Source organism: Bison bison, unplaced genomic scaffold (assembly GCF_000754665.1).
Source record: "Bison bison bison isolate TAMUID 2011002044 unplaced genomic scaffold, Bison_UMD1.0 scf7180017864043, whole genome shotgun sequence".
NCBI lineage: Eukaryota > Metazoa > Chordata > Mammalia > Artiodactyla > Bovidae > Bison > Bison bison.
Genome location: NW_011494615.1, coordinates 3,095,871 through 3,108,806, shown reverse-complemented (window position 1 = coordinate 3,108,806; position 12,936 = coordinate 3,095,871). Strand labels below are relative to the sequence as shown.

The 12,936-nt window shown below is 47.0% G+C and overlaps 1 protein-coding gene across 1 annotated transcript in view; it reads right to left on the bottom strand.

Moving 5' to 3' along the window:
• Window positions 1-12,936, bottom strand: part of SCN5A (sodium channel, voltage-gated, type V, alpha subunit) — an 87,610-nt gene that overhangs the window by 43,689 nt on the left and 30,985 nt on the right. Inside the window, exons 12-14 of the mRNA XM_010835572.1 lie at window positions 8,681-8,813; window positions 7,500-7,738; window positions 3-154 (exon numbers count right to left, since the gene is read on the bottom strand). Of these exons, the coding sequence (XP_010833874.1) occupies window positions 3-154; window positions 7,500-7,738; window positions 8,681-8,813 (524 nt within the window). The remainder of the gene's footprint in view (window positions 1-2; window positions 155-7,499; window positions 7,739-8,680; window positions 8,814-12,936) is intronic.

Here is a 12,936-nt window from a genome sequence, read left to right as displayed (position 1 = left end):
ACATCTTCGACAGCATCATCGTCATCCTCAGCTCCATGAGGCTGAGGATGACGATGATGCTGTCGAAGATGTTCCAGCCCTGCTGGAAGTAGTAGTAGGGGTCCAAGGCAATGATCTTGAAGGTCATCTCTGCTGTGAAGATTCCTGTGAAGACCTGGGAAGGAGTGGGAATGAGGAGTTCCCAACATTTAGGCTGGAAAGAGCCTCTGGCAGCAGGGTCTCCCTACCTCCTGACTCTTGCTCCGGGAGGGTCCCCCTCCAGGGCTGCCAGCTCTGACTGTGCCCAGAATCCCAGTGGGTGCTTGCTCGGCCCTGGCCCACTTCCTTGGGGACACCTCCAACCCGATAACTCCAGCCAACTCTGCTGTTTCCCAGACATGACCCACCAGCCTGGGCCTCAAAAACAACCGAGCCCACTGACGGCTAAAGACTGACGGCTCTGGGAGGCACCTGGGATCAGGGGAGGCTGGGGTGGACCTCGACACCACCCAGCTCCAGACTTGTTCAAGCCCATGTTGCCACAGGAAATTTTCCCTGCTTCACACACACCAAATTCACACATTTCCACAAACACTCATGCTTCCACGGCTCAGCACCTTCGCCCATGCTGTTCCCACTTCCTCCCTGTCCATGTGATGACTTTTCTCAATGTAACAACAATCAGCCACCATTTCTTGAGGCTTGACTATGTGCCTAGAGCTGGGCTAGAATGCTTAGAATAAGTCATTTATTTTAACCTGCCTAACAACCCGGCAAGAAAAGTAGCATTAAGCCCATTTTACAGGTAAGGAAATTGAGGCACTGAGAAGTTAAGTAATATGCTTGGAGTCAAGTAGCTCATAAATTTGAGAACCAGGAGAAGAACATTATGGCAATGTTTTTAATAGGGACAAAAGAATGCCCATCACAAGGAAATGGTTAAACTCTTTATGGCTCATCTGTACAGTAGAATATCCCACAACTATTTTTCTTACAGGGAAAAAAAAAAAAAAAACAACGATGCTGTCGGAGAAGGAAATGGCAACCCACTCCAGTGTTCTTGCCTGGAGAATCCCAGGGACGGTGAGCGTGGTGGGCTGATGTCTATGGGGCCGCACAGAGTCGGACACGACTGAAGCGACTTAGCAGCAGCAGCAGCAGATGTTTAATTAGTATGAAAGGACAGTCACAAGGTGTTATGTTTCAAAAGTAAGTTTATAATGTGTACAGTATGATCCCATTATAGACATAAGCCAAGGTTAGAGAGTTTTGTTGTTGTTCAGTCACTCAGTAGTGTCTGATTCTTTGCAACCCCATGAATGCAGCACGTCAGGCTTCCCTGTCCTTCACCATCTCCCAGACTTTGCTCAAACTCATGTCCATTGAATCAGTGATGCCATCCCACCATCTCATTCTCTGTCATCTGCTTCTCTTCCTGCTTTCAATCTTTCCCAGCATCAGGGTCTTTTCCAGTGAGTCGGCTCTTCATATCAGGTGGCCAAAGTATTGGAGCTTCTGCTTCAGCATCAGTTCTTATAATGAATATTCAGGGTTGATTTCCTTTAGAGTTGACTGGTTGGATCTCCTTGCTGTCCAAGGGTCTCTCAAGAGTCTTCTCCAGCACCACAGTTTGAAGGCCTCAATTCTTCAGCTCTCAGTCTTTTTTATTGTCCAGCTCTCACATCCTTACATGACTATTGGAAAAACCGTAGCTTTGACTAGACAGACCTTTGCAGGCAAAATCTTCCCACTTCCTCGGAAGCCACTATTAGCACTCAGGGCTCTGTGAACCATCTGCTGGGAGTCAGGGGAGGTGGGTGCCCACACTCACAGCCTGTCTGTCAGATCCCAGTGAGCTTGTAAAACACGAAGAGCTGTTTGTATCTGAAGCCCCTGCTGGGGCTGGATATCTCAGCAGTCATAATAAATGAGGCCAAAGAGAACAATAACCACCCTCTCACCCACTTGACATCCTTGAACTCTAACTCTTATAAACAGCCTATGGAGTTATTATTCTCCCCATTTTACATATGAGGACACTCAAGGCTCAGAGAGATGGAGAAACTGGCCCAAGATTCCCCCAAAGCAGACCCGGCTCTGGAACCCAGGTCTGGCTGCTGTTCTCTGCACATCTTAAACTATCCAGCTTTGCTCTCATGCCCTTACAATGCCAGTGATGATCCCTGGTCCAATTCATTTCTTATTATAAATTTCTGGAAACGGAATTGCACAGTCAACAAGCACTTTCAGAGATTCTGACACCTGGGTGCTAAATGATCCTCAGAGATAGGTTTTAAGCAATTCCATGAACTACATGGGAAAACTATTTTCCCCATAAAGATGCTAATTCCTGTCTCACTCACCTCTCCAGTCCAACAGGACAAAGGCCGTTTTTTATTGTTGTTTTGTTGGACATTTCTTCGATGTTTTAAATTTCTCCTTTTGTAAAGTTGCCTCTTCATATCCTTTACTTATTTTCCTGTTAGGGTGTTTGCCTTTTTTGGGGTGTGGTTCATAAATAAATGTACTTTATGCCTTGCAATAAACGCACTGTATACATTGCGATTTTCTTATAATATTGGTGCAAATACAGAAAAACAGACTAGAGCTACAGAATTAAGAACTCAGAAATAGGAAACGCATATTTGGAGACTTGATAAATAACAGAGATGGAATTTTAAATCAGGAAGAAAAAGGACAGACTATTCAGTAAACAATGCTGAGAAGAATGGTTACCTCTACGGAGGAAAATGAGTTTAGATTCCTACCCCACACTATATTCATTAATTAGTTGCAGGGAAATGGATTCAATACCCAAATACAATAAACATTTAAACCTTCTAGAATAAAAATGGGGGGAAATATTTAAAATTTGGAGGTTGGGAAGGCTTTCTCTAACACCACAGAAAGTTTGTACCATGAAAGAAAAGATTGCTAAATTTACATACATTAAAATTTATATCTGTATAATAAGTGATGCGGTAAACAAAGTGAAATCGCTACCACAAACTGTAAATTGAAGTTAGGAAAAGTATCTAACTGGAAAGACATGGAATCCAGAATATATACTGAATGCTTACACATCCGTACGGAGAAGAGGGACAACTCAGTGGCAAAAACACAACCACAAGAATGGATGGCGGAAATGACAGAAGAGGACCTTCAGATGGTTATAAACAAACGACACACAGAGAATGCAAATTAAATCAACATTGAGTTACTATTTCTCACCCATAAGAGAATCAAAAATAAACTTCTCTGTGTTGGCAACGACATGAAACAGTGGGAACTCACACTCTGTAAGAGCGTGGATTTGGTGCAGCCCTTTCAGGGAACAGTTGTACAGTATCTGGGAAGTCACAGCTGCGCATACCCCAAGCTGTAACAATGTCAGATATGTATAGTCTTAAGAAAGTCTCCTTGTCTGCCCAAGGAGGCACGTCCAAGGAAGCTCTCTTCGCTGCATCGTTAGTCACGGGAAGGGCTTCCCTGGTGGCTCAGATGGTAAAGCTAAGAAGCCCTGTAGGCTACAGTCCATGGGGTCGCAAAGAGTCGGACACGACTGAGTGACTGCACCTCACTTCTAGAGGAACATAGCCAAATACCTAACCGAGTCTTGCAGGTACCTATTTGGGCTTCCCTGGTGGCTCAGATGGTAAAGTGTCTGCCTGCAATGCGGGAGACCCGGGTTCAGTCCCTGGGTTGGGAAGATCCCCTGGAGAAGGAAATGGCAACCCACTCCACAGAACTACATTGACTCCAAGGTAATTGCTATCATGCATGTTTCTAAGTATTTTTGCCTGGTTTTAAGGTTTATATAAAGGGGCCATGCCCTATGTATTCTTTTTTTTGCAAGTTCCTTTTATTCTTCACATCATGTTTATGAGATTTATCCATATTGAAAGATATATATGCATTCCTTCTAATTGTGCATAGTGTTTCACCGCATGGAAATACCACAACATATTTTATACACGGGAGGGTAAGCTCTGGCTTCCCCAGGAGCTCAGCGATAAAGAATCCGCCTGCAATGTGGGAGACGCGGGTTTGAAACCTCGGTCGGGAAGACCCCCTGGAGGAGGGCACGGCAACCCACTCCAGTATTCTTGCCTGGAGAATCCCCATGGACAGAGGAGCCTGGCAGGCTACAGTCCATAGGGTCGCAGAAGAGTCGGACACGATTGAAGCAGCTTAGCATGCACACACACAGGGTAAGCTCCTCACCTAATTCCTTAATATGTCTTGACAGACTTTACTTTTCCATATGAATTACAGGACTGCCTTGTCAAATCCCATGGGTAAAAAGTATGTTAGGATTTTTATCAGAATTATACCAAGCATCTAGGTGTAATTTGATCAGAACTGATATTTCTACAATATTCAGACTTTCATCCATGAAAATGGCATATTGCTGCACTAAATTAACTGTTTTTCAATGCTTTTATAATTTTTCATATCAAATTTATAATCTTCTGCTATGTTTATTCCTATATTCCTCAGTTTTTATTGCTATTGTGTTAACTTATAAATTCCTCTCTCCAAATGATCACTCATGGTGTCTTGGAGCAGAATTAATTTTAATATATTGAGCCTGTACCTACCAGCATTGCTGAACTCTCTTACTAGTTCTAATATTCCTTCTGTAGACTTTCTTGGATTATTTCTCTAGACAACAACATAATCTAGAAAATAACATTGGATCTGTTTTCCTTCCTTCTTCCTTCTTTTTCTTCTCTTACTACACTGATAAGGGCTCCAGTATAACTTGGACTGGAAGCAGGCAGACGGAAACAAAGCTCGAGCTGTGGCGCAGCTGTGTAAGCCACTAGCGAAGAGCACGGGCTCTAGAAACAAAAGGCTTGGACTTTAATCTTGGGTCTTTCACTTCCTGGCTGTGTGACCACTCTGCCTGTTACCTTATCAGTAAAATGTTGTTTTTGTTTAATCACTGCGTCGTGTCCGATTCTTTTGCGACCCCATGGACTGTATCCTGCCAGGCCCTCTGTCCATGGGATTTCCCAGGCAAGAATACTGGAGTGGGGCACCATTTTCTTCTCCAGGGGATCTTCCTGACCCAGGGATTGAATCCGTGTGTCCTGCATTGGCAGGCGGCTTCTTTACCACTGAGCCACTTGGGAAGCCCCATCAGTAAAATAGGGGTAATAATAATAGCATTTCCCTTACTGGTTGTTATAAAAAATTAGGTGTTCAACAAGTGTTAACTATGCTTATTAGAGTCTCTTTGTGTGTAATTTTTTAAGCAGGTTCCAGGAACAGTCAGGTATAAATTCGAACTCCAAATCTGTATAAAGCCAAATTCACAGACACAAGCTCCCAAGGCTCACTTTTTTTCAGCCCCTCTCTCCAGCCCTGACAGAGACTGACAACCTTCCTTCTTTATCATTTCCCAGGGCCAACGTGTGATTTTTTTTTTAGTTCACCACTGTATTGAATGTAGGGTCATATTCCTATGGGGCTACTCGGTTCCAAACCCTACTTGCACTGTCCCAAACACAAGTCTTGTCTCTGCATGATCAATGAAATCCAAGCCCCCCAAATTACTCGATCAGCACCCGTCCCACCCTCTAAAGCAACTACAGAACGATGTCCCACGTTTACTGCTACGGTTTTTAAGTCCCTCTTTGTTTTTGGCACTTGGGGATTTTTGTTTTGTTTCCGTCTCATGAACTTTGCTATGTGTGTCAAAGAATATTTGCTATATTTTGCCATAATTTGCTATAATTTTGCTATATTTTTAATTGTTTTGGAGTTGGAGACATCTCAGGTTTTCTTCTCCACAGTATTGCTAAAAGCAGGCATTTCATTTGCCTTTTACCTTTGTTTATATAATGGGCTAGTTAAATCTATCAATCTTCTCCTTTATGGAATTTGTCTTCAGCGACATGCTTAGAAAGGCTCTTTTCACACCAAGGTTATTTACCCATGCGTATTTTTGTGGTTTTGTTTCTTTACACTGAATATTTAAACCATCTAGAATATTAATATTAACTGCAAGACAATTAAAATCTTACATACTAACAATAAAGCTATCCAAACAGGAAAGAAGAGCTGTAATCCAACGACATGACCTATTACTAATAATCTAACCACAAGATTAACACAATCACAATTCAATCACAACTTAGTGGTCCAGGGAAGCCACCTGTGCTCTTCATCACCTTGACGAATGGCTCCGTCCAACCCAATGGTCACATTCCATTAAAATTGCATTCAGCTGAAACCCTACATAACCACCACTTGGAGACCACCCAACACAAGGCCGGCACAATAGTGCAACGAGACTCCTACAGACTGAGAGCTAGCTTTTCCTTCTGTTTGTATACAGAAGGAAAGAAAAGTAGAACCACAGCAAAACAGACTCACATTTGTGAAAAAATGTCAACAGACCCTGTAGAGAATTACCTAGAGCTCTGGATATGGAAAGTAATAAGGGAAAACGATCCTCACACTCCACAGTGTAGGAGACCTGCCCGCCCGTGGGGGCCACTGTGGAGCTGGGACTGAGACAGACTGGGCTGGGTCTGCAAGAGGAGACAGCTTGGACTGAATGAGCCCTCTGCCCACTCAACCTCAGCAATGACCCCAGGAGCTCCTTCCAGAAGCCAGTGGGCTCTCTGCAGCTCTGCCCTGGGATCTGCTGCAGAAGGACCAGCAGGACCCTGTCCCCTGGGGTCAGGAGACAAGAGCCACATGCCAGTCCAGTATGTCACCTCTCTGGCCTCAGTTTTCCATATTTAGGGTGAAGAGCTAGGACTTGATTTGGTGTCAAGAGAAAAAAAATCAGAATTAGAACTGGCACATTCTGACTTCCAGGGATAGTCTCTTCAACAACAACAACAAAGATAATAACCACAGCTATCATTTGAGTGCTTATTGTTTATCAAACTCTGAGCCAAGCACATTACACACATTATCTTATTCAATCCTCATTAGCTTCCTGAGTTTGATATTGTCATACTAATTTTACATTTATTACATTCAGCAAATACTTACTGTACCAATTACTGAGACTAAGTAATTTGCTTGAGGTCATATAGTAAGACTGAGTCAGAATTCAAATCTGTCTCTGTCTGATTTAGTCACTCACTCATTCGCCCAGTCATCCATCCATCCATCTCTGTGTCCTTCCCTTCCTCCTTTCTCTCCATCCCACCATCCATCCATCCTTTCCCTAAGAGAACTGCCTCTTTTTGGCATATTCTCCTCCTCCGTTACTGCCACGCCCCATGTCCCCACACATCAGGATCCCCTCAACTCACTTTTGTTTTCTAGCCTTTGGGCATCTTTATCCCTAACTCTCTTTCCCAAATACATTGCCCAGCTCCTTGAAAGCTGATCCTGAGGCTCCTACCAGAACGTCTTCCATAAAGATGCCTATCTTCAGAAGACCCTTTTGTGCTCTGAGTCCCTCCTCCCTCACCCACGAGGGCTGTGCCAGCTGGCCAAGAGCCCTTCACACCACAATGCCCATTTGAGAATTAGCTGCCAGCGGCACTTACCAGGTTTCCGACCTGCAGCATCTCCTCAAATTCGGTCGTCATGTTGTAGTGCTCCAGTGCCATGAAGAGCGTGTTAAGCACGATGCACATGGTGATGGTGAGGTCAGCAAATGGGTCCATGACCATGAACTTCACTTTCTGCTTAATGGACATCCACAGCGGGCAGCACTCCCAGATCAGGTAGTGCTGGGCAAAACGGATCCAGCACGGTGGACACCTGCGCTGAGACTCCTCCAGCTCTGGGGGCAGGGAGTGGGGAGAGCCAGTGAGCTGGCTTGTTTCTGTTGACTGTGTCACATAACTTTCCAGAAAAGCTGTATGACGTTCTCAGCAGATGACAGGGCTGCTGCATAACAGGGGGACAGAAAGCAGGCCAGGGAAGGCTAAGGGGAAGAGGGGCCTGTGTCCTGACTTCTTACTCTTGGAGTGTGGGAAAAGAGGGCCACAGGGACAGAAAGCCAGCATGGGTATGGGGAAAATGGGGACAAGACAGATGAGGACAGGTGTGGGCTCTCTGGAAACAACACTCCCACATAGATGTGGGGCCCCTCGGGGGAGGACAGGCAGAGACAACATCTGAGATGGGCAAGTGCAGATATAAGGACACTCAGGACCCAAGAGGTAGGAACAGATGTGGATATCTGGGACATGTCAGGAGAGACGTGGGGGTGGGGGTGGTGCCTGGGACAGGAGTCATATGGGACAGGAGGGAACAAATCAGGGGGCTGGTACCAAGCTCAGGATGAATGAGATGTGGCGTTGCCTAAAGTGGGACTAGCTGAGACAGATGTGGGATGCTTGGACTAGCCTCGGCTAGATGGGGAATGATGGGGAATAGGCTAGAACAGGCCTGCTTGGGGTGGGACGGCCCCAGCAGACCTGGGGATACTTGGCAGAGGACAGGATGAGGCCAGTGATCACCTGGGATGGGGCAGGGCGGCTGCAAGGACATTTGGAAGAAACACAGGCATGACTCCTGAGGATGTCCAGGACAAAACAAGCTGGCACAGATGAAAAGACACTCAGGACAGGCGACAGAGACTGAAAAGTCTGGGACAGCTGTGGGGATGTCCAAGGCAGGCTCAGCAGCTAGGGCGAGCCTGGCTCCGGTCTGGATAATGGCTCAGACCAGAAGCGGGGGGTTGGGGAGGGCGGTGTTTGGATGACGCCGGGGTGCTGACCTTCCAGGGCACTGGTGAGGACGCTCACTGCACTGAGGGCTCGCTGCCGCTCTCCTGGCTCCTCGAAGCCGTCTACACACGGAGCCTGGGGCGTCAGCGTCTGGGGCCTGCCCGGCTCCTCTGATGGTGTGGTCTGGGTGTAACCGAGAGATCTGCATCAGCCTGGGGATGGACGGGGGTCCACCTGGACCTGGGGCAGGTGCCCCAGACTCAGGCTGGGGAGGTCCCAGGGGGCCACCATAGGGGTCTTGACGTGACACCGGGCTCTGCTTCCAGCTCCCTCCCAGTTAACACTTCCCCTCTCGCCAATCGTTATCCCCTTTGTTTTCTTTTCCTGCACATCTCTCATTAGTGGTGATTCTTGGGTGGGAAACGACATGTACTGAGTTCTTTAACCAGATGCTCTCATATACATTAGTACATATGAAAACGATCTGGGAGTCTTAATTGATCCCAACCTCCCTTGAGGCATGAGCATACAGAAGCTGAAAAAAAAAATATGTACCATGCTCTAAGGTGACATTAATAGAAGCATAAAGCACAATGCTTTGACATAGCTGGTCGGAGCTTTTGTGGAGGTAACTTAGCTGTATCTACTAAGAAAATTTTCAGTTGGCTCTGAGTTCCTTGCCTAATAATTGAACTTCATAAATAATTATACACGTGCAATCAAAAATATGCAACGCCGCTCACTGCAGCACTGTCCCTAATACCATAAAAACAAAACAACTTATCAATAGGAAGAATGTTAAAATCAGTTATGGATACAATCCAACTCTGGACTCTGACACAGACAGTAAGGAGAGCAAGGCTGTTGCATGAGTGTTCCCATGGGAGCACTTCCAGGACCGTTTGATGAGAAAACAGGAAAAAGATCTGGAAGATAACACACTAAATTGTTAAAGTGGCTGTATCCGGGGAGTGGGACTGTGTGGGGAGGGCAGGGCCTTTGACTTCTGCACAGTTAGATTTGTTTTCAACAAGCTTGCACCAATTTTGTAAGTAAAAGAACCAGGCCTGTGAATGGAGACAGCGTGAGTCCTGATGAAAAGAGGGGCAAAACATACATTCCCTGGGCTTACTCAGAACCTCCCACAGAACCAAGCGGGGCCCACAGAGGCTTCATGTCGGCATGGCCATAGTCTGTGAGGCCAAGGTGGGGCTGATGAAGGCACTGGGCTCTTCAGCGTGCAAGAGTGAGGCACTATAATCTCTGTGGGTCAGAGGGAAGATGGGGGTCAGGGCCTGGGGTGGGGTAATACATTGATCTGGGCTCAAGTTAAGGTCAGCTTTTGTGATCCGTGGAATTGCCCTAAAGTGTTGCCTAGGGAGGTAGTGAGCTCCCAGTCATGGAAGTCTTCAAGCAGAGGTGCCTGAGAGGGATACATAGCTGGTGGAGCAGTAGTACCCTGGGTCCAGTACATCCACAAATCAGGCCAGCTTAACTCACAAACATGTCTTAAATTTTCCCAACTTCTCTCCTCTACCATCTGTGATAGTTTGGGTTTTCATTCAGCAAATTTTACTCTTTCCTCTCCCACTGTGACTGAAGCAAAATTCCCTGTCCTGTTGGTGACACGCTTGCTTTTGGCCAAGGGAACGTCAGTGGGCATGCTGTGAACAGAAGCTTTGATTGTCCTTGTGCCATTCACCTTGTGTTCCAGCAATCCTCCAGGAAAAGAGCTTCCCCAAGCAGCTGCCACCCTTTGGGCTCAGGACAAGCACAAGGGGAGCATCCCCGAGCCTAATCTATAGTATGGAGCCAGCCACGTGCAGTCTGAGGCACAGCTGCCTGGCCAAGGTCAACCTAGACCAGGCTAACCATGGTCAGCCTGCAGAGAGGTGAGCGTGAGTTCTCACTTGCTGTTAGCCATTGGCTTTGGGGGTAGTTTGTTTCGCAGCAGTATTGTAGAAATGACTAGTATGCTGTTCTAGGGCATGCTCTCATCATCTCTTTTCCAAAAATACTACAACAGCCTCCTAACTGGCCTCTTCTCTCTCCTCTATTCTCTACACAGCTGAAAAAGATACCCTTAAAAAGTAAATCAGTTCCTGATAATCCTTTGAATAACAACTCTCCCCCGTCTTATTCATAGCACATCCAAACTTCTCTATAGCTTACAAGGCCCTGCACAGTCTAGACCCTAACTGCTCCAAGTCATTTTCTATTCCTGGTTCCGCCACACTGAGCCCTGCCCAGCCCTCTCATCCCTTAAACATGTCAAGCTTATTTCCTTCAATGCCTTTACACTTTCCGTTCCCTCTGCCTAAAGCTCTATTCTTCGACATACGTGTGGCTGGCTCCCTAAAGTCTTCTACTGGCCAATTTTAATGTTACCTTCACGGGGAGGACTTCCCCGTGTATTCTAACCAATAGCTCCCCATTCCCAGCCCTCCCCCTAGCGACTTTCTATCACATGACCATTATTGGTCCCTAGAAATATTGATCAGTTTACTGTCTTCCTGACTATGATGCCAACTCCACGAGGTCAGAGCTCTTGTCTGTTCTGTCCATATCCTTGGTGCCTTAAACACTGGCTGGCATTCAACACAGAGGGTTGGTCCTGGGTAGATGTTGGATGGATGGATAAACACGTGGCAGCCAGGGGCCTGGGTTAAATTCTAGCTCTGTCCTTGAGATGATGTGGGGGTGGGGGAGGAAGGAAGGAGATGAATCTGTTCAAGGTGCCTCTAACACCCCTCTGCCTTTGGGGCCAGGCACATATTCAGATATCAAGCAAAGCAAACCTTCACCCTCTGCTCCCAATTAAAGCCAGCTGTCGGTCGGGTCAGCTCTCTCCCTGTTGATGAAGCACCCACTATGTGCCCGACACTGTGCCTTTTTTTCAGACTAGAACTGGGCAGGAGTATCGCCAGGGGCCCGGCAGACACAGGGAAGGCCTCCTCAGGGGACGACAGCCCGCTAATCTCTTTAACTTTTCAAATAACCCCCTTGGCCTGCTAATCCCTTTAAGGTTACAAATGGGCCCCACCGAAGTGAGAATGGGTGAAGTCAGAGTTCCTGGTAATGAAGTGTTTGAACTTGGATTCCTCCCGACATGTGCGGTACAATGAGATGATTTTCTCCCTAATGAGATTAGGAAATTCTATTAGTGCTCCAGCTGCTGACCTGATTCCACAAGGCTGAGGCTCCAGGGCTGGACCTGCGGCCCTGGAAATCTGTGTTCCTGGGAAGTTGGACACCCCACCCTCCAAGTGATGGCCAGGGGCCTCCCCAGACCCACCCAGAAGCTATGGTCTCCCCCAGTGTGTTCCCAGGACCCTCTCCTTGACTCCCCACTCCAGAGCAGTGTGAGGGCCCCAGGCGCTCGGGGGGTGCTCCTGGAGTTGTCACACCTTCTTGCTCTCTAATAACAATAATAGCTAATAGTAATGATTCCTCGAACATGAGGCAAGTACTGGTCTAAGCACCAGACAGGTTTTAACTCTTTCAGTCCTTGCCACAACTTTTTTTTTTTTTAATGCTCTATGATTCCATTTATATAACATACAAAAAAACAGGCCAAATGAAATTCTGGTGTTAGACGCTGGGATAATGGTTAACTTTGGGTGGGAAGGAGGGAGGAAACTGGGAAGAGGGATGCTGGGGGAGCACCTGAGGTGCTGGCCAAGTTTTTATTTCTGCATCAGATGGTACATGCTTGGCTCACCACAACCTGCTGATGTGGATATTAATTTTATTTCTACTTAACAAGTGATGGGGTTTCCCTTGTAGCTCAGTCGGTAAAGAATCTGCCTGTAATGCAGGACAGCCCGGTTTGATTTCTGGATTGGGAAGATTCCCTGGAGGAGGAAATGGCAACCCACTCCAGTATTATTGCCTGGAGAATACCATGGACAGAGGAGCCTGGCAGGTTATAGTCCATGGGGTCGCAAGAGTCGGATACGACTTGCGACTAAACCATCACCACCAGCAGGTGAGGACACGGAGGCACAGAGAAATTCGTTAACCCGTGCAGAGTCCCACAGCTGCAGCACCTATCGGAGCTGGAGCAACAGTCTCTCTCTCCAGCCTGCCTCCACCTTCCTGCTCAGATTTCCCTGTCTTGTCCCGCTTCCTCAGAAAGTCTGCCCTTCTCCACCTCCTGCCGGCCTCAGGGTCTGAGCCGCACATTTGCCCTTCTCCCGGGTGGGCTGCTCCGAGGCCTTTGTTGGGGGACAGCGGTCAGCAAGGGCACTTGATGACCGGCTGGGCGGTCACCAGCCTGTCATGGGATCGGCTGACTGAGTGATCA